General features: G+C 43.9%; 1 protein-coding gene across 7 annotated transcripts in view; it reads right to left on the reverse strand.

Moving 5' to 3' along the window:
- Usp32 (Ubiquitin specific protease 32) overlaps positions 1-18,870 on the reverse strand; it is a 99,990-nt gene that overhangs the window by 78,664 nt on the left and 2,456 nt on the right. For 5 of the 7 annotated variants that reach the window (XM_075684524.1, XM_075684527.1, XM_075684523.1 and 2 more), the window contains exons 2-7: positions 13,356-13,483; positions 9,752-9,857; positions 9,014-9,135; positions 6,097-6,256; positions 4,811-4,942; positions 238-345 (exon numbers count right to left, since the gene is read on the reverse strand). In XM_075684524.1, the coding sequence (XP_075540639.1) occupies positions 238-345; positions 4,811-4,942; positions 6,097-6,256; positions 9,014-9,135; positions 9,752-9,857; positions 13,356-13,483 (756 nt within the window). Of the gene's footprint in view, positions 1-237; positions 346-4,810; positions 4,943-6,096; positions 6,257-9,013; positions 9,136-9,751; positions 9,858-13,355; positions 13,484-18,870 lie in introns of those variants that run through there. The other 2 variants (XM_075684528.1, XM_075684526.1) reach the window with 2 other exon arrangements.

Here is an 18,870-nt window from a genome sequence, read left to right on the forward strand (position 1 = left end):
GAAGGCGAAATTGAAACAAGAGAAGGCCTAGCAATTACAAGCAGCATATGACACCCACATTGTTGACATGCTTGCATCTATATATTTTTTTCATGCACAAAAAAAAAAAGAGAAGAAAGACAGGCTGGTCTTTAAAATGCTCTACCATGATCTCATACAGTAGAAGCTGTTGCTGTCTAGGTTTTCAACCACGGAGTTTACACTTAAAAAGAAAGAAAAACTGACATTTCAGCTTACATTTCTGCCGCTCGGTGAGTGGTCCCCTGCAGCATGCAGAAACTCCACAGGCCATTTCCTTGAAGTCAATGTGGTTGTCCCTGTTCTCGTCAAAGGCATTGAAGATCCCTGGAACAAGACATACTGCTGCAATCACCGACACCTAGGCATGAACAAGAATTTGATTTTATGTCCACCAAGGTCTTACTTTGTGCACTATAGAACCGTGCCAGTACTTCACAAAATCTATTCCAGTATATGGCTTTTCTGCATTTGACCAGCTAAAGCACCAGTGTTTTTATAGTTCCCTCATGTTATGTTTTGTTTATCACAAATCTGGATTGACATACTCTTGAGCACTTCTTATTGAACAAGACCTGAATACTTGGCAAAATGAAGCAAAAAAGCCCCAACTGGTTTCTTACACAAGTTTATAGCATATCGGATGCAGTCATGAATGCTTTTACTGCTGGAATGAAATTGTCAATGTGGACATTCTTAAATGGCACTGGCTATCATCTATGCATAGCTTGTAGGCTTTCTACAATAACAGTGCCTCATAATTATATCATGGTTCTGGCATGCATAACGCCATAATTTTTTCTACAGTAATAGCATGCTTGCCAGTGCCTAAATTCCCCTGCACAAGCACACAGTTTATAATTTTATTAATTCTTTGCTGCCTCCCTTCTGAGTCCAAGAAGAACTGCACAAAACAGAAGTGGTAAACAGCGCCAGAGATCACAGACAAGAAAAGGAGACAGGGATGGTCACAATGCACCTTTTGGGGACAATCAGAAATCGCATTGTGATCATCCCTATCGCCCTTTCTTGTCTCATGTGTTCTCTTGCACTGCTAGCCACCATAACGAACCACAGAACCTCCGACTGTTATACTTGCGAACAACTTTTCTTGGCTATGAAGCGAAGGCTACGGAAATGAAGCGCGCCTCTTTCACTGCTGCTTACCTGCAGTTTTGCACCCGTTTTCTTACAAGAGAAATAGAAAACAATACTTTTTTTGCTTTTTGCAGCACCTTATTTGAAATGATACGAAACATTCACCGGTATTTTATTGTATTTCTAGGTTGCTCTTCAGAGTTTTCGCACACCGGAGATTGTTGCACGTTTTGCATATTCATCAAACGTAAAATGCCGCCCGTATCTTTTGATGAGTGTTCGTTGCTTGCTGTCCCGCAAATCAACTCCCCTGAGAGGCTGGTGGCCAACTTGAGCAACAAAAGACTGCTGAAGCACACAAAAAAAGTTTGTCCAGGGTCTGCGCGGAAACCAAGCGAACCCATATGGGAATCGCAACCATCGGCATGTACAAACGAGTGGGCGAGCTGACTGCTGCGCCAGCTCTACCGATGCCAGCATCAATTGCACATCCAAGTCCTAATCGACGCCATACGGCTGCTTCAGAGCTCCGACTCAGGCTGCGATGCTCGCTGTTCAAAACTTAGTACAGTTGACTCCCGATAATTCGAAGCCGCTTAATTGGAATTTTCGGTTAACTAGAAGTGAAGTGCTGGTCCCGTCAGTTTTGCATGTAATCCTATAGAAGAAATCGCTCGATAATTCAAAGTCCTCATCCAGTAATATTGTTTAATTGGAAGTTAATTTTCAGCCGGGATCCTCGAGGTGACCGTCATTTTTTGGTAGAATGTGCAATTTTTCAAGTGTTGCAACAGTTCCGTGCTTTGCGTTGGTGTCATCGCCACTGCAGCCACCCACAACGCCATCCTTCTTGGAGCGACGCGATTATTCATTGCTACGGCTGCCGTGGCCTCCGCGATCAACTCCGGCAGGAGGCGAAGTGGCTCCCGCCAGGGGCCACACGCGGCTGCCGCGCGTGGCCTGAGCTGATCGCGGAGGCCACGCGGGTGCCATAGGTGCACGCAGCGCTGCATACTAGCAGTGGCGAGATTGTGCGAGATTAGTCTTGCAGCGTGCGTAGCGTATGTCGAGGCGTGTGTTGGCATGGTGTTGGTTGAGCGCCTTTGTGCGGGAAGCTCGTAGGCTAGGTTGTTCCACGAGTGATTCGGAATTGACTGTACCTAGTCACGCAGTTTATAGCCATGGCAAACCGTGGCTCTTATCACACGCTCGACCTGGCAACGAAAGTCGAGGTTTTGAAGGAAGTTGAGAAGCGAGGTGCCGCCAAACAAGACATAGCGCGGAAGTACGGGATCAAGCCGAACACGCTCTCTAACTACATCAAGAACAAGCGCACAATAATGGATGCATTTGAGAACGACAAGTCCCAAGACTTCTCGGAAGCGAATGCGCACCGGCGCTTACCCAGAGTTGGAGAAGGCTCTGCTGGTTTGGATTAGGGAGGCCAAGAGCAACAAACTTCCTCTCAGTGGAGACATCGTTGCGATGAAAGCCCAAACGCTTGCAGCAATGTTGGGGATCGATGACTTCGTTTCGTCAGATGGATGGCTGACGCACTTTAAAGATCGCCATGACCTGGTTTTCAAGAGCGTGTGTGGTGAAAAGGCGTCCATTAACCAGGAAACATGCGCCACGTGGAAGGACGGAAAGCTGCGTGAATATCTCGCCGAATACAGACCAGAAGACATCTTCAATGCAGATGAGACTGCACTCTTCTATCGGCTTCTACCAGAGAAGACCCTGACATTCAAGGACGACGATTGTGCTGGGGGCAAACGCAGCAAGGAGAGAGTGTCGGTGCTGATCGCGGCAAACATGACTGGCACGGTACGATGTCGGTTACTTGTGATCGGGAAAGCCGCGAAGCCGAGATGTTTTACAGGCATGAAGACGCTGCCTGTAGACTATGAGGCGAACAAAAAAGCATGGATGACGGCCGAAATCTTCAAGAGCTGGATAAGCAAATTGGACCGCAAGTTTGCTGCTTCGAACCGCAAGGTGTTGTTCCTTGTCGATCACTGCAGTGCTCACGTGAATGTGCCAGCCTTGAGTGCAATACGCCTCGCATTTTTGCCTGCAAACACAACGGCTGTTTTGCAGCCAATGGACCAAGGCATCATCAAGAATGTTAAAGTCCTGTACAGGCGGCACCTCCTCGAGCGCATGATTTTGTGTATGGATAGCTCCACAAAGTACGAGGTGAGCCTGCTTAGTGCCGTCCACATGTTGGCGCGAGCATGGGATCGTGTGAAGCAAGAAACAATCGCAAACTGCTTCAGGGCTTGCGGTTTTGTGGCAACTTCTTCGGAGGATGCCTCTGAAATTTCTACGGAGGAAGCGTCAACAAGCGAGCTTGACGGCACTGATTTTGGTGATGCTCTCGGGGACGTCAATTTTGAAGATTACGTCGCCATAGACAAGGCGGTCGAAACGTGCGGTGCGCTGACGGATAGCGAAATTGTAGAGATTATTCGGCCCCAGGAAGCGACCCAGGAAAGCGACGATGACGTTGAAGGCGAGCCGCAATCTAAGGCTGCCGATGTAGCTGCGGGCCTTGCTCTTGCGGAGCGCTTCTTTGCCGCTGAAGGTAACGCGGAAGAAGCGTTCCGCCACATCTACAGCCTGCAGAACTTGCTTTCAGCAGCGCGATTCGGCAAGAAGAAGCAAAGCAAGATGACAGACTATTTTTCTTAGAGAAAATACTCGATTTAGCCACAAGTGCTGTTTTTTGTGTTTTGTGCTTAATTGGAAGTTTGTTTAATTCGAAGTTTTTTGCAGCCCCCGTGAACTTCGTATTAACGGGAGTCGACTGTATGCGAATTAACATTGATTCACGCCGAGTTAAATTGTATCTGCCTTGACTAAAGTAAAGAGGTTCTACGAGGTTGGCGAAACCGAAACCAGTGCCGAGCACTCCCAGACTACATTGCGTACGAGTACAGGCATGTGCAGAAGCCTTGCCCCCGTAGCTTTAGCGTCATAGCAAAGAAAAGTTGTCCGCAACTATAGTAATATTTCATGCAATTTACTTAAACAAATCTTAATCTGAAAATATGAAATCCAACTAACCAAACAATACATTTTGACAAAGTAACCTGTGGCAAACAAGAAAAGTGATAAATATTCTCATACGCTTTCTCCTGTTTTGAAAATGACATTTGTGCCTTAAAATGAATACTTAAAAATTACCAGAATAGATCTAGACTATAGAAATGAAACTCAGTGGTTTTATGTGACAAAACCACAACATGATTATGAGGCATGTCGCAGTAGGGGACTCAATTAATTTTGACCACTGAGGTCTTTGAGGTACATCCAATGCATGGTATGCAGACATTCTTGCTTTTCACCCCCGTTGAAATGCAGCAGCCATGGTGAGAAATTGAACCCGTGATCTCATGCTTAGCAGTGCCAGACCAAAGCCACTACTCCCCAGGAGAGTTATCTTGACTAAACAAATACATTATCAAAGCTGTCATACTCGCTCACGATGACAGTCAACAAAATGTGTTTATAGCATATTAAAAAAAAAAATGGTGCAACTTACACTGTCAATGAATTTCAACAATGTTGCACATACAGCTAGCAAATGGTTCTCTACTAAACTAACCTGAAAAATAAATTTCTTGGTTTCAGTGAGTAGTGTTGCAAGTGGACAGTTACAAAATGAACACTCGGAAAAACAAGCAGGTACCTTGGCAAAGAACAGGAGGCACAGGTGGTGAAATGAGTGGCCCCAGCATTTCAAGATCAAAGCGCCCCGTCCGAGATTGAGTCTTGAGCTGCCAGTAGCGCTTCTCCAGCTCTATGATGTCCGTCTCTTCCACTGCATAGCAGGGCACGCAAGAACCTCAAACACATTTCACAGGAAGTGAGGCAAAGTGACGAAGCACAACCAATGCTGACTTAAAGGGCCCCTCACCAGGTCTGGCCATTTTGAGCTGAAAAGCACAGAGCATACAATGCATGCGAACGATCACGTTTGCAAAGAATTACATCGCTACGCACCGCAGAAAGGTTTGAAATTTCAATCCAAACACCGTTTTCCCTTTCCCTTGCGACGACCGCGCTCCAAGCTGGACGGTGAAGTACTCGTGTCCCTGTGCCTACGTACCTTTTGCAGTGTGACGTCACTCGTAGTGACACGTGACTTCAATGTTGCTTGAACTGACAAATTGAAGTTTAGAGAAATAATAAAACACACAACCGGAATGTCTGTGTGTTTTTTGTTTCACTTTGCACAAAGCAAGGGAGATGTACTTCCACTTTGTCTGCATGTTCCCACGTTCGTGCAGTCACCTGCGCAGGTGCCGAAACGATGCCATTTTTTACCGTGTTCCAGCGCGTGATCATGCTCTGCGATCCCCTTGCTCTGCCTCAGTATTCGTGTAGCACTGAATTATACCGCTAGTCAGGTGTCCTTATGCGCACAGCACGTAAAATCGTTAACTGCACGATATGAGACAATCACAACAGCTCGCACCCAACACCGTCAGTGGAAATGCACAGAGCAGCAAAAAAGAAAGAAAGAAAGTGAGGAGAAAAAAAAAATGAAGGTAGGGCCGTGATGTATGCGTCATGTGATCCTCGAGGTCCGGTATGGGAGAGAGCAGGGAAGGAATTTCGCTTGCAGAGGCTAGACGGGGCGACTGGAGAGAGTGTCTGTCTCGTTTGGCAGTGGAGCTTGCCACTGAAATCATGGGTTCGCGGCACTGAGATATTTCTATCTCAGCTATTAATGAGCCGATTAGAAAATTTTTTGTGGCAGAATGCTCCCAAGAGGACACATAACTTCCAGCGTATAACTAAAATTTGCTATGGGACCTGGTGAGGGGCCCTTTAACTGAAAGACTTTGAAAAACCTGCACCACATAAAGGCTTGCGGTGCAGGGTATTTCAAAGAAATAAAAACCCTGGTGAGGCCAGGCTTGCAGTTTTGTTTGGTGCAGTAAAAAAGGTCTATGTCATACACAAACTCACAATGAGTAACTCCAGCCAGTGTCTGGTAGAAGGTGGGTGTCTCCAGATCGTTTGACAGGGTCACAGATGACGGTTCGTTCAGGAGCCATCTTGTAAGTGAGGTGGCATCTGGGTGCTGCTCGAGCCAGTCCTGGAACTCCTCAAAGGTCACTTTCTCACTCTGGGCAGAAGAGAAAAAGAGAATATGCAAAGAAATACATAACATAGCTGAAGATTTTAATTTGTCACAAGTAAGCATCGCCGATAGGAAGAGAAAACAATGGAAAGGGTGTAACGGTGCGACTATCACCTCCAAAGGAGGCGAAGGAAAGGGCTCAGGTGCAGGTAGCTAGAGAATAGAACACGCTAGCACACTCGACCTGAGCGGCTGCTGAGTTTGCCGCTCCCGACATCTCACTGCACCATGACTACCCAGCCTAAATAAACCATGCCTACAGCAGCTACCTCTTTATGCTGCCTCTCCCACAAATTGGTGACCCAGACCACCAAGCCCAGCCATGCCAGGGTCAGCGTACCGATTCTGCGAACACGAGTGACGTGGCCTCACGTGGTCTGGCAGACGTCCTGCGGCTGTAGGGTGTCCGCGAATTCTACATCAACATGCAGGGCATCTGGTCATTCGGCTGGACAGCCCCTTTCTTCTCAACAAAGTTCCAGGCTCCGACTGTGTTCCAGGCTCCAGCTGCGTTCCAGGCTCCAGCTGTCATCCCCGGCCTTGCTCACTACGTTACCTCGAGCGCTCACTCACAACAGCTCTCGCCATTTGGACCATTACGTCATTCCCCGTCTTGTCAGCCCAGATCGCCTACGTCCACCCTTGCCGATCGTCAGCAAGCGCCGTCCTCAGCATCAAAGCTCTACTCAGTCTGTGAGCTTGTTCCCTGGCTCAAAGGCAGCTGCGTGACGACTCTTTCTAAGGAATTCATTTTACCAAACGCAAGTGCTTTCAGCTCCTCTACGGCCCGTCACTCTGCTTCCTTGGACGTTTCCACAAGCTGCCCGCTTTCCATTCGGGGGCAACTCATTCATCACCGATTCAGAGGCTCTCCCACCGGCTCCACTAGGTGCAAAGTTCAACCTTGCAGGCATGGCGACGCCACAAGCGCAATCTTCATGATGCCTTTAGCGACCACCGCAACCCTGATGCTATTGGCATTCAAGATTTCACCACCAGTAGCTGTTTTTGCTGTGCTCACACCTTCCGCAGATGCATGGCCTATCAAAGTTTCACAAGGGAAGCTCTAACATGCATTCTCTTCAGCTCTAGTATCACTTCTACATCTACATCGTGAGTGACCAACACTTGCGCTATCTCCACACAAGTCCCGTGCTGCTAGACGATCTACTTTTCAGCTCCAACTTGTACAGGCCCGGGCTTCTACGAGAACCTGCAGCAGGTCACGATTTCGCACTACGGCATCACGGTAGCTGCGCTTCACTCACAACCTATGCTGCCGGTGCTGCCTGGTACATCTCTCCCGGACTGCGTGAACCCAACACTACCAACAAAGACACCATCTGCACACTTTACTTGGGCTTTACCACTGGACTTTATTTCAATTGCGCTTCGCACTAGGAGGGGGGGGGGGTAGCAGCACAACTATCGCCTCCAAAGCCGGTGAAGAAGAGGGCTCACGTGCATGTAACGCAAGAATAGAGCACGCTAGCGCGCTCAACTTGAGTGGCCGCGGTGGTTGCCACTTCCGAGACATCGCTGCACCATGGCTGGCCGGCCTAAATGAACCGTGGCTACAGCAGCTACCTCTTTGCACCGCCTCCCAAAAAGGCATTATAAACTTTGCTGCAAGCTGCAACTTATTCAACAAGTTCTGCTTCCCGACAAAGAGCAGATTACATAGACGTATAAAGTTTCATGCAGGTCTGCAAAAAAGACCCTGTCAGATATACAACACAAGCTGCTTGTGGGCAAATTTGTTCATATTCCCAAAACATAAAGAAATTTGCCCTAAAGATGGAAAAAAGAAATGGATGGCAAAGTGCCACTGTGGCTATATTACTGTATATGCTGCTGAAATTCAGCATGAGGTGTCATTATTAGGAGTGGACAAATATTGAAAACATTTAAGAAACAAATTGTATAGTGTCTTATTCAATTCAACCTTTGAATTGAACAGTCATTCATAAATGCACACATCTTTAGAATAGTTTTCGAACATTTTTGTCTTTGTGCAAATAAAAATTATTATTTTTTTTCAAAATGTCAACTGCGTGCAATGAAACAAAACCGGAGCAAAAGTATGACAAAATTCCTCTCCACAGACATAGAGGCATAAAACATATAATAACTTATGTAGTGAAGCAGGATACATCACTCAGAGCCAGACTAACAGATATACAGCAATCATACAAACCCCCTGAGGAGTCCTGTGTAGGCAAACAAACTGCTCATTTGTTCCAAATGTGCCATTTGTACTTTTAATAAACAATACTTTACAATGTGCAACGTAATGACACATACTTGCTAACTTTATGAAAACTGCTTCAATTTGAACTACAATTTTATATTAATTGTGAAAACGGCTGTTCATTATTCAATAACTATTAAGAAAGTATTCTACTGTATATTCGATTCGTTGCTCAGTGATGCTACAGTGCAGTCACATGGTTAGCAAGCTAACCTGCAGTGCTTATATAAACCATGCCAATCAGGCTGGTCAGGAAATAAAGTGCACAGAAGTCAACACATAGCAATACATTAGGAACATAATCCAAATCATCTCTCAACCTCTTATCTGTGCTTGTCAGCACCCTGCCCTACATGATGCATACAATAAAGTAAACATTCAAGTTCGAACTTCACATTGAGGAAAACTGTTACGATGCGACAATGCTAAACCATCCCCCAAAAACCTTCGACGAGAGCCACAACCCACTAGAAGAGAAACAAGTGCCACACCTCTAGAAAGCAGTCAGCCACCGCCTCTGGAATGAAACCGCCATCGCAGGCAAGCACCAGCTTGATCATGTCATTTTTGTGGATGTGTGTGCCTCCTTCGTTTGCATACAGGTTGAAAATAACTGCAAACACAACAGAGAGAATGGGAAGGGGGGAGGGAGGACCAAGAACCATGTACACACTGCCGCCTTTCCAGCAAGCACTCAAACCTTTGTGCCTATCTCTCCACGAAAACAATCAGACAAGAAAGGATGTGCACCCAGCATGCTTCCCCCTGCAGTTTTGACATGCATCAGGAATGTTGTGCTAAGATTATTCCCATTAAGTGCAGGCAACATTAAGTGCTACTAAGCTAAGCCACTTTACACATGAAATGTCTGGCAAGTCTGAACGGACAGTAGCGATGCTGCATCAGAACAGGCATCAACCGTGAAAGTGATAGAAACGTCTCCAGCCTATAGAGTGAAGAGAAAAGCACTGCTCATAGGACTGGAATGAAAAAGAATAAATCAAAAAGCTAGCAAGCATGTTAGTCGAGCAGAACAGCACAAGGTGTATGGGTCATAAAACAATGCATAGATGAAGCGCAGTGAAAGAAGGAATGAGCAAAGCCAAACAGTGATATCAGAAAGGTTGAATACAGGAGGTCAGATGGGTAAACTATGAAAAGAAGGTGGGCAAGAAGAGAGAAAGAAAAAGGCTTAGAAATTTGGCGCAAAGTGGTGCAATGATACACACATCGGATGCGCTCCTCGCGGGTGCCTCGTGTGAGCAGCACCAGGCCACAGAGGAGGTCCTTGAAGGTGATGCCCTTGCTCGTGCCACCACATGCCTGGAAGATGTGCTGGACACAGACAAGAATCAATGCGGAACCTCAGTGAAGGGTTGGAAAGCTCATCTATGCACTGTAAAAATGACTGTTCAAATAAAAGCCAAAAAACACCAACTGCTTTCAATCACATTTGACAGAAATACCTGCAGCTCAGGATGCTGTCACAAAATGAACCAGTGAAAGGTCATAAAACCATTCATAAGTCTGGGTATACAAGATTACCAACCTTCTTTGTGAAATACATGCACACAGTCAACGGAGCAGAACAAATATCATGCCACCTATATTTGAAACATATCTGTTGAATGTAGGCCCATAGTACTATTGCACAATATGTAGAAAGAATCTCTGAAGATTTCAGTTTTCTTTTGATATGTGCAACAGCAATAGCATAGCGCAGTGTAGCCCTGCTGTAGGCCATCAGAATAATAAGCATATAGACAAGGTTTGCTTGGAGGTGGCCATTCCATTTAGATGTCATCTGCCCCATGTGACTGCTGTAATAACAATGTCTAGCTATCTGTAGTGTGGGGATGCGTGACTCTCACGCATCCCCTGATGTTTTCTTGCATAGCTCCCGCCTCCTGTAATCCGGCTTCGCCACGTGGCTTTACTGTGGCCATCGGTAGGCTTGCAGGGTAGTACGAGAGATGGTGCGAGTGTTGCTCTGTTAACGCCACCTAACAGAAGGGTTACTTGGGCGCAAAAATGAGAAGGCTCTTCCTCTTTGGCTCGGGGGCCGGCAAGCGGCACGGATGGTCTGCGCTTACACTGATCCATGCTTCTGCGAGACCGTCACGCGAGGCCTACCCCAGAATGGATGAGCACGATTGTTCGAACGTGCCACCGTTCGCGTGACCGTATGCACGAACGACCAGGCGTTGGTGTCCAGCATGGGGCGAACATATTCACTCGTTATTCGGTCACGGTGAGTCAGACTTCTGCAATTTGTCGCGCACACATCAGCATGTTTTGTGGATAGGAACTTGGCTAGCAGGCATTAGTCTATGAAAGGTGCAATAAATGCTCTTGTGATTGTTTGTACTACTGTGTTGTCGTTCTTTTGTCCCAAGAGCACAGGTGAGAACCCAACATTATTTAGTCATACATGCTCAGAATATGAGCAGAGTATGGTGTTTCTAGTATAATTATTGCTGATACTTAACACTGCAAGCTTCACTGCAGGGTAATGTGGTCACTGCAGTGAAGGGTACCCGATTAGTTATGGTCCTCTGGAGCTTTTGCACATAAATCAGAGCACACGAGTGCTTTTACATTTTGCTCCCAAGCAAATTTGGCCATCATGGCCAAGATCTGACCATACAGACTCAAATTCTGAAGCAGAACACCAGGGTCACTATTTATAGAGCGTATGTTGCTCGCAATTAAAGGCAGCGCGCAGAATAAATCTTGACCTTAAATAAAAACCACCTTTTATCAGCTGAACAAGAGCCCAACTGCAACAACAAATATGTAAGAAAGACAACACACATTTGTTAAGACAAAGGAAAAAGGGATGTGCAATACATTTCTCTTTGTATGCTAGAACTATATCAGCCAGACTATACGCGAGTGGCAATAGAACAGCAGTCTTGGCAAAGTCATCTAAAATGAAGCAGACTGTAGTAAGGAAGATAACGAGCATGCTGGAGGCTCTTAAATACAATTTTCTTCCATTAAACCTTACTACAACAGCTGTTAAGGCTATTCATTGAGTAGTACACATTGTTTGGTGAGTTGCCACAACAAGTACATGTTAGCTTTCAGCACAACAAATACCTGTCTTCATCTTTGTTGCACTGAAAGCTAACATGTACAACTATATAGTGCAGCAGAGATACCTTCACTTAAACATACCTGCAAATTATATATACTACCATGTCACTCCAATATATTTGTTTTTCACCTTGTATTAACCTCATAAGAGGTTGCTACAGGGACAATGGCTGTAAATGCATGCCACAAAAAGGAAGAGAAGGTCAAAATATTTCTAACAGTGACACAATCTCCCAGTGTATGCAACAGTTTTGTTTCACAAAGGATGTGCAGTAACAAAGACAAGCAAGGTTATGTCTACTGCAAACAAGATAAGGCTACACTCTGTATGCTGTAGGAATCTGTGTAGAGACAGGACAAAGCAATGAATAAGTGGGCTGGCAATGGCAATAAGACAAGGCCAGTACACAGTAAAAGCAGCCAGATGAAATTGAAGAAAGTAACGTCTAACCAAACGTGTAAAAATGACATCTGTTTCGCAACCAATGTGATAATGCTGCTTTGGTACTTAAGCCTCTTTTGCAACAGCCCTGCATTTTTAAGTGAACTGCGACTATGACCCCTTGTAGCTTAGTCACAGAATTTTCATTTTGCCTGATGTTCTAGAATAACAGATGCCTATTGTAGCGACAAGTCAATCACAACTTTAGTCAAAGGTGCAGCCGATGGTTTACAGCCAGTATCTCTGAAGTAGTTAACCCAGACACCTTGAATGACTGTTGTTGTCAAATGGTGGATACAACTGCTTGAAATTCTCGTTTAAAAGTATAGGAACATTCTGTGTTTATACCAACCTCCTTGAAAGGACATTTGGTACACTGAATAACATGCAGCACGGCACATTGTTCCAAACCAGTGTCTCCCATATAGAATACCGCTAATACATGACAATTATTACCCTCTCTTACACATGTTTTCTGCATTTTCTCATTACCATAAATATGACAACTCACTCAATTTGGACAAGTGATACCTCCAGTTCTGTTACTGATACCGAATGAAACTACTTCCAAGAAATTTTATTGTAAAAGCTTGTTGTGGTGAAGCTGGTCAAGTAGTACTATGCAAAGTCAGGTAGCACTTCATTTTTGCTTCACTACCCACATACAAATTGCAGTTTGGTACCCAAGTTTAACAATGCACTAAGAACAACATACCACATACACTCATTAAGAGCTGCTGCACCCTCAACTTTTACACCTAAAATTAAAGAAGGTGGGGGAAAAAAAAAGAAAAGAGCACATAGCCTGCTTAAGGCTAGTCTGGCCAGCAGCATCATTACACAAAGCTGCTAGAAAAAAGCGCGTGACAGCGTGTGATGCTCCGTTCAAGCTAAAGGTTTTGGCATGCATCAAGCAATGCAGCAGGCAGGCAGCTCACCACATCATCGGCGTGGACAAAAAATGCGTATATTGGTGGTCCATACAGAAAGAGGGGTGCACTCAGAGGAACAAACAAATTCATTATGAAAAGAATAATGTTCGCTTTTTGCACTACTGGAAAAACTGGCAAGAGCCCCAGCGGTTGTCAAAATTGCAAAAGAAGTGTGGCCCTTACACGAGTTTAACACAGTACTAAAAAAGTTGCATATTCAAATTGAGATTATTAATATATAAAGTTTTATTAATTTATCCACACAAGTAAAATAAGCTTTAAAAGCAAGATGAACAAGTTATCTAGGGAACCTGAGAAACAGTTTTAAAAAAGTGGGAACTGACGAAGAGCCTTGCTTACCTCGGCTAGCTTGAGAGGTACGAATTCACCGAGCACTTCCTTGATGAACGCTTGCCTTGTGATGATGCCACTAAGGTTTGATGCCCTCTTGAAGGCATCCCTTAGTCGCTTCAACTCGGATTCAGTCACTGCGTGTGAATACGAAGCGCATGAATGACACCAGCCTGGCAGCTCTGTCTCACTCTCATTACCCACTAATAAAACTAAGCGCCATAAAAAACACACAAATGTTCATAATACAAAAGAACAAAGCATGGCAAAAAAAGGAAAAGTGAAATATACTGGCTCTCCTCAATGATATGGCTGGAATTTCTTTATCCCCTTAACCATTTAAGGGCTGGCATTGCCTACAGGCAACATACAATTAAAAAAAAAGTTGTAGAGTTTCGGTACTGAGTACGAATTTTGCTGGTTAAATGTCTTCGCTCAGCACTAAATAACAGGCAATTAGCATCATTTGTTGGTTTAGAGCAGGAACACAGGGCAAGGTGTGGCAGGTGACTCGTTTCATTTCGAATGCACGCTCAGACATGACAGAGTGATGCAAGATCTCCAGCTGCAGTGGTGTCACATATGACGAGAGCTGTCTGTGCAAATTCCATTTTTTTTTTTTTTACAATACTTCAGGCCAGTTTGGTCCAAGCAGGAGGAGCATGAAAACACAAATCATAACAGCACACACATGCAAAAAAAAAGAAAAATTACATTGCATGTGACATACAACAGTATCAAAAATTAAAAGATGACAGAGCAGAAACGACAGCAATGAACATTGAAATTTCCCATAAGAAAATTGTTTCCTTTCTACTGAAGAAACAAAATTTCAAGGGCCTGTTCCACGTCAGGAGATCGAAAAACTGATTCAGGAAGCGCGTTCCAATCAGGTATTGTTTGAGGAAAGAAACTGTGCTTAAATGAGTTTGTTTTAGCAAATATAGGCTGTAATGAGTGTTCGCTATAATGGTGGGTCCTTCGAGTAGTGGAGTGTCTGAGGAAAGAGGGGGCAGCAATGCTAAGCCTTCCTGCCAAAATTTTATGAAGGAAAGAAATGCGGTTCAGTTTACTATGTGTACTAAGCAACAGGATATTATTGTCCTTCATAAGCTGTGTTGGGGAGTCTGATCTTCTGTATTTATGAAAAATGAAACGTTCTGCCTTTCTCTGAACAAGCTCTAATTGAAAGATGTCTTTCTTAGTGGGGGGGGGGGGGTCCCAAATTAGGGAGGAGTGTTAAAGTTTGGACCTGATGAAAGTTTTATAAGCCAAGAGCTTAATATGGCTAGGAGTATGTTTTAATTTTCATCTCAAGAAACAGAGCTTCGAGAATGCAGTTGAACAGATCTCAGAGATATGAGTGCCCCAGGTTAATCGGTTGTTAAGAGTTATTCCTAGATATTTATATTGCGAGACCTCCCTAATGTGACTGTTGTGGAGGCAATATTGGTAATAGCTAACATTTCTTTTTCGCGTAACTCGGAGAAGCACACTCTTAGCAATGTTTAAATCCATATTCCATTCCTCACACCAGTGACATATTGTAAGCAAGGATTCTTGGAGCAATTGATGGTCTTCTATTGATGTTATTTCTTTATATACAACGCAGTCATCTGCGAACAATCTTATTGACACTGACGGTGGAATTACATTTACTAAATCATTTATATATATTAAAAACAGCAAAGGTCCTAAAACACTACCCTGAGGAACAAATGGAGCCATAAGTGGCTTGGGATGAAGCCCACTTCTAGTTCTCTACCTGGTCTTCCCCCCTATTGCTGAAAAAGTTTCTGCGAAATATTTTCATGGATAATGCTTTTTCTCAACGTGTTTTGCACCCATAGAAAATGACCTTTTTTTTTGCGTATGTATATGCACCGTCATTAAAGGATTAAGAGCTTTTTTTTCTCCCGCATAATCTACCATAATGACTTCCTTTCTTATATATGCTTTAAACATGGTTAGAACATAGAAGTATGTCAACAAATAGAGTAGAAAATCTAATATAACAAAATTTATGATCATAAAATGCCTACAACAAGAACTAAACGAGAAGAAAGGGGGTTAACCGAGGAGCCCGATTTTATTAGTCATATCATAAGAAGCCAACAAACACTGACACCAAGGACGACATAGGGGAAATTACTTGTGCTTAAAAATTAAATAATAATTTCACTCATTAAGCACAAGTAATTTCCCCTGTGTTGTCCTTGGTGTCAGTGTTTGTTGGCTTCTTATGATACAACAAGAACTGTATCATAAAGCCAAAAATCACCGCCCATGCACTCCATACAGATGGTTAACCCACGAAGCTGAAACGTGCAGCCCTGGTGCTTATCACTAGGTTAATCCCTATGGTTCATTGAACAATGGCTTGGGAGGCTGCTGGGTCTTTGGTACACAGTTGCTGCTTGCACTCGGCTGCACAAGACTGTTCTTGTGCCTGGGCTGCAGTGTTGGCACGGCACAGATGAGCTCATTCCCAGTTCTGCTCACAGTGTTGCTGATCGAAAGTTGCCTGCTCCTCAGGAGTATGTATGACGCATGGCCTACCCATTTCGGAGCCTAAAAGAAACTGCTGTGTGCGCGCTCAGCTGCGATGGAGAGCAACGTCACTACTGGTGCAGCCGATTGTGTGCCTCTCTCTCTCTTTTTCATATGTGCAAGGGAGCGCGCAGGAGCAGTTCTCAGCGCACAGGCGACAGACGGACAAACAAATCAGCTAGCCATATACAGCTTCACTGTAAAAAGTGACAATCGCTCATAGCTAGCCGAGGTTGTCAAGACTGCTTACAGAGCTAAAACCCTGCTGTGATGATAAATCAAAATACTGCTCTCCAGCTAATGAATTGTACAAGATAGAGAAATTGAATAATGAAGACAATAAATGCTACCCAGGGCCACTGAACAAACAAACAGAGACACTTGAAATAAGTTGACTCTAAACAAAGCTATTTGATAAGTGCTCGTACAGGCCCATGTAGAACTCCAATATTGATTTACCACACTTGAAGCACTTACACATGTCAAAATTCAAGATTTAGATCAGTGAAAGTTGAAGTGCCTTTGCAACACTACGACACAGTGTAACGTAAGGATTTGTTTCGCTCAGTTCTATTTCTTTCTTGTCAGCCACCATTCATGATTGGCCGATAATAGTGTTAACACAGGAGCAGGAAGAGTGCCGCTCAAACCACTGAAGAAACACAGAAAGGAATAGCACTGTAATAAAATTGCTACACTATCATGAAACTGCATTTCGTCATGAAGATGGATGGCTGACCGCGATGAACTGCTAAAAATAGCAGGGGATAACAATTCGAGCTTGCAAATGTCAAAGTGAACATCACAACAAGTGAAACCTCAGGCTATAGCCAATGTATCAAAAAGGGGTGTTGTCTTACCAAAGCAACAACTGCATTGTGAATCCTATGTATTCTTTGGCTCCCTTCTTTTTATTATACTAACCCAAAGCATCTGCACCTAAAGGAAATGCAACAAGCTGAAGAGGCAGTCCTAAATTATAAGTGCATGGGTGCACTCCTTGAAACACTTAAAACTGTTACGTATACATGGCAGCCTTCTTTCAGACATCTGACACAGATTTAGCTCAGAAAGCAACTGAAGCAATGTCATTCCAATGGAGTGAAGATATGCCATGAAAAAGATTCCAAGTTCAAATAGATCTCTCTCTCACACAAATTAATGCCTCAAAGAATAGCAAGCAAGAAAAACCTTGAGTGCAATCAAAGAAATGCTTATTTATAATAGTAAGTCATCATGAGCAAAAATTAGCGCTCACCTGTGTAACGCCCAACACTGTGACGTGTGTCAATATAGCAAGCAAGCCATACTTATAGTTTATGTGCACACACTTAAAGGGGTACTGACATATTTTCAACTCCTTATTTTTTTTTTGCTTTAAATGAAGGCCAGGGACTTTTGTGCATTAGAAAAAAACACTCTAAATCCTAAGAGCGCCCCAAATAATTTAACCTAACAGCTTTACTGCACCTAGTTTCATTTTCATTTCTACAGTGTTGTGATGTCATGAAAAATATAATAAACCAAGGAGTATGACACAGACATTTTAAAATGGTACTTGTTCGAGCTTGTTCAGCCTGCTATGCGGCTGCATCGACCCTGAAAACGAGTAGCAGCGTAGGGGGTGCCCAAGCGTGCCACAGCAAATGTCTAAATGTCGCAATGTCCTGCTCTCATGTGACCCCCATGTATGTGGCTGGATTAGTGGCATGCTGCATGAAACTATACGTAATCACTTTGTCCAGATTTTTTTCCTCTTGCAGTTTTTCTCTCCAGTGTATGTTCCATCCCACAATAAACGTTAGTTGCAAGTCAGCACTTTGTTATTTGCATTCCTGCTTTGTCTCATTCTTTTCAACTCTAATATCTATACTCGCAGACAACTTCTTGTGGCAATGAGGGAATGCTACAGAGGTAATAAGCACATGCCTGACAGCACTCCTGAAAATAGTCCCAAAGCCTGAATCACATTTAATTTGGAGGCCAAAAAGATAAATATTTTACTTACTACAGCACTTGTACTAATGTAATATAAAATGCACCACTAAGTGTTCAATTTGAAATTTATTTTCTCCTTTGCTCTTCCCAAGTTTTGACAAATGTGAAACCATCGCAAGTACCAAGCTATGCTGATTAAGTATCTGCCTCACTAAACCTAAACAGAAAACACTTTCACATTCTGCTCGACTAGACAGTAATACATGTGTAAAAGCTCCATCCCTGTAGCTTTCCTCTCAGTGCCTGCCAATGGTCTACAAGTATACAATGAAGGATATGGTAAAACCTTGATGCGCGCCAATGTTCGAATCGGTGAAAATCATATGACATATTAAAAGTTAGCCATAACTGTATTATGAGATTTGAGTAAGATAAAAGCCAGGTGGTTTTGAAATTGCCACTCATGAGAAAACAAGCCACTTTGAAAGATTTAGAAAGTAAACCGCGCAAGTTGATGGAATGTGCCATGCCAAGCACACAAGGCATCAACACAGCTAGTCTGGCAGTTTTATGTCAGCTCCCTAGTAGCTGGTCACAGAAGGCAAGACACTACATGGTATTAAAAGACCTCATTTTTGTTGCAATGATATGACAAGTAAACACATTTCATGCCTTAAAGGGACACTAAAGGAAACTATCAGGCCAAGCCAGATTGATAGACGATTCGTCTGGAAGTCTACCACAGTTTTTTGTCTGGGAATATATAAACTCATAATGCAATGAAGGGGTAAGGTGTGCAGGCACGGACACAAGAGAAGTGGACAACCCAAATGCCGACTATCAACTGAAGGAAGCTCTGAGGTATATGACTGTTGCCTGGAAAATTTTCACCAATGGTCCCGCTGCCTTTCCTCAATTTGAAAAGCCTGTGCCAAAACGGATGGGTTGAAGTAATCCCCAATCCCTCTGCTGCTCTCTGCGAGTCGGCCAGTTCCCACGTCAGATCTGAGGTATCACAGTAGTACCACTACTCTGA

This window comes from Dermacentor variabilis, chromosome 3 (assembly GCF_050947875.1).
Source record: "Dermacentor variabilis isolate Ectoservices chromosome 3, ASM5094787v1, whole genome shotgun sequence".
NCBI lineage: Eukaryota > Metazoa > Arthropoda > Arachnida > Ixodida > Ixodidae > Dermacentor > Dermacentor variabilis.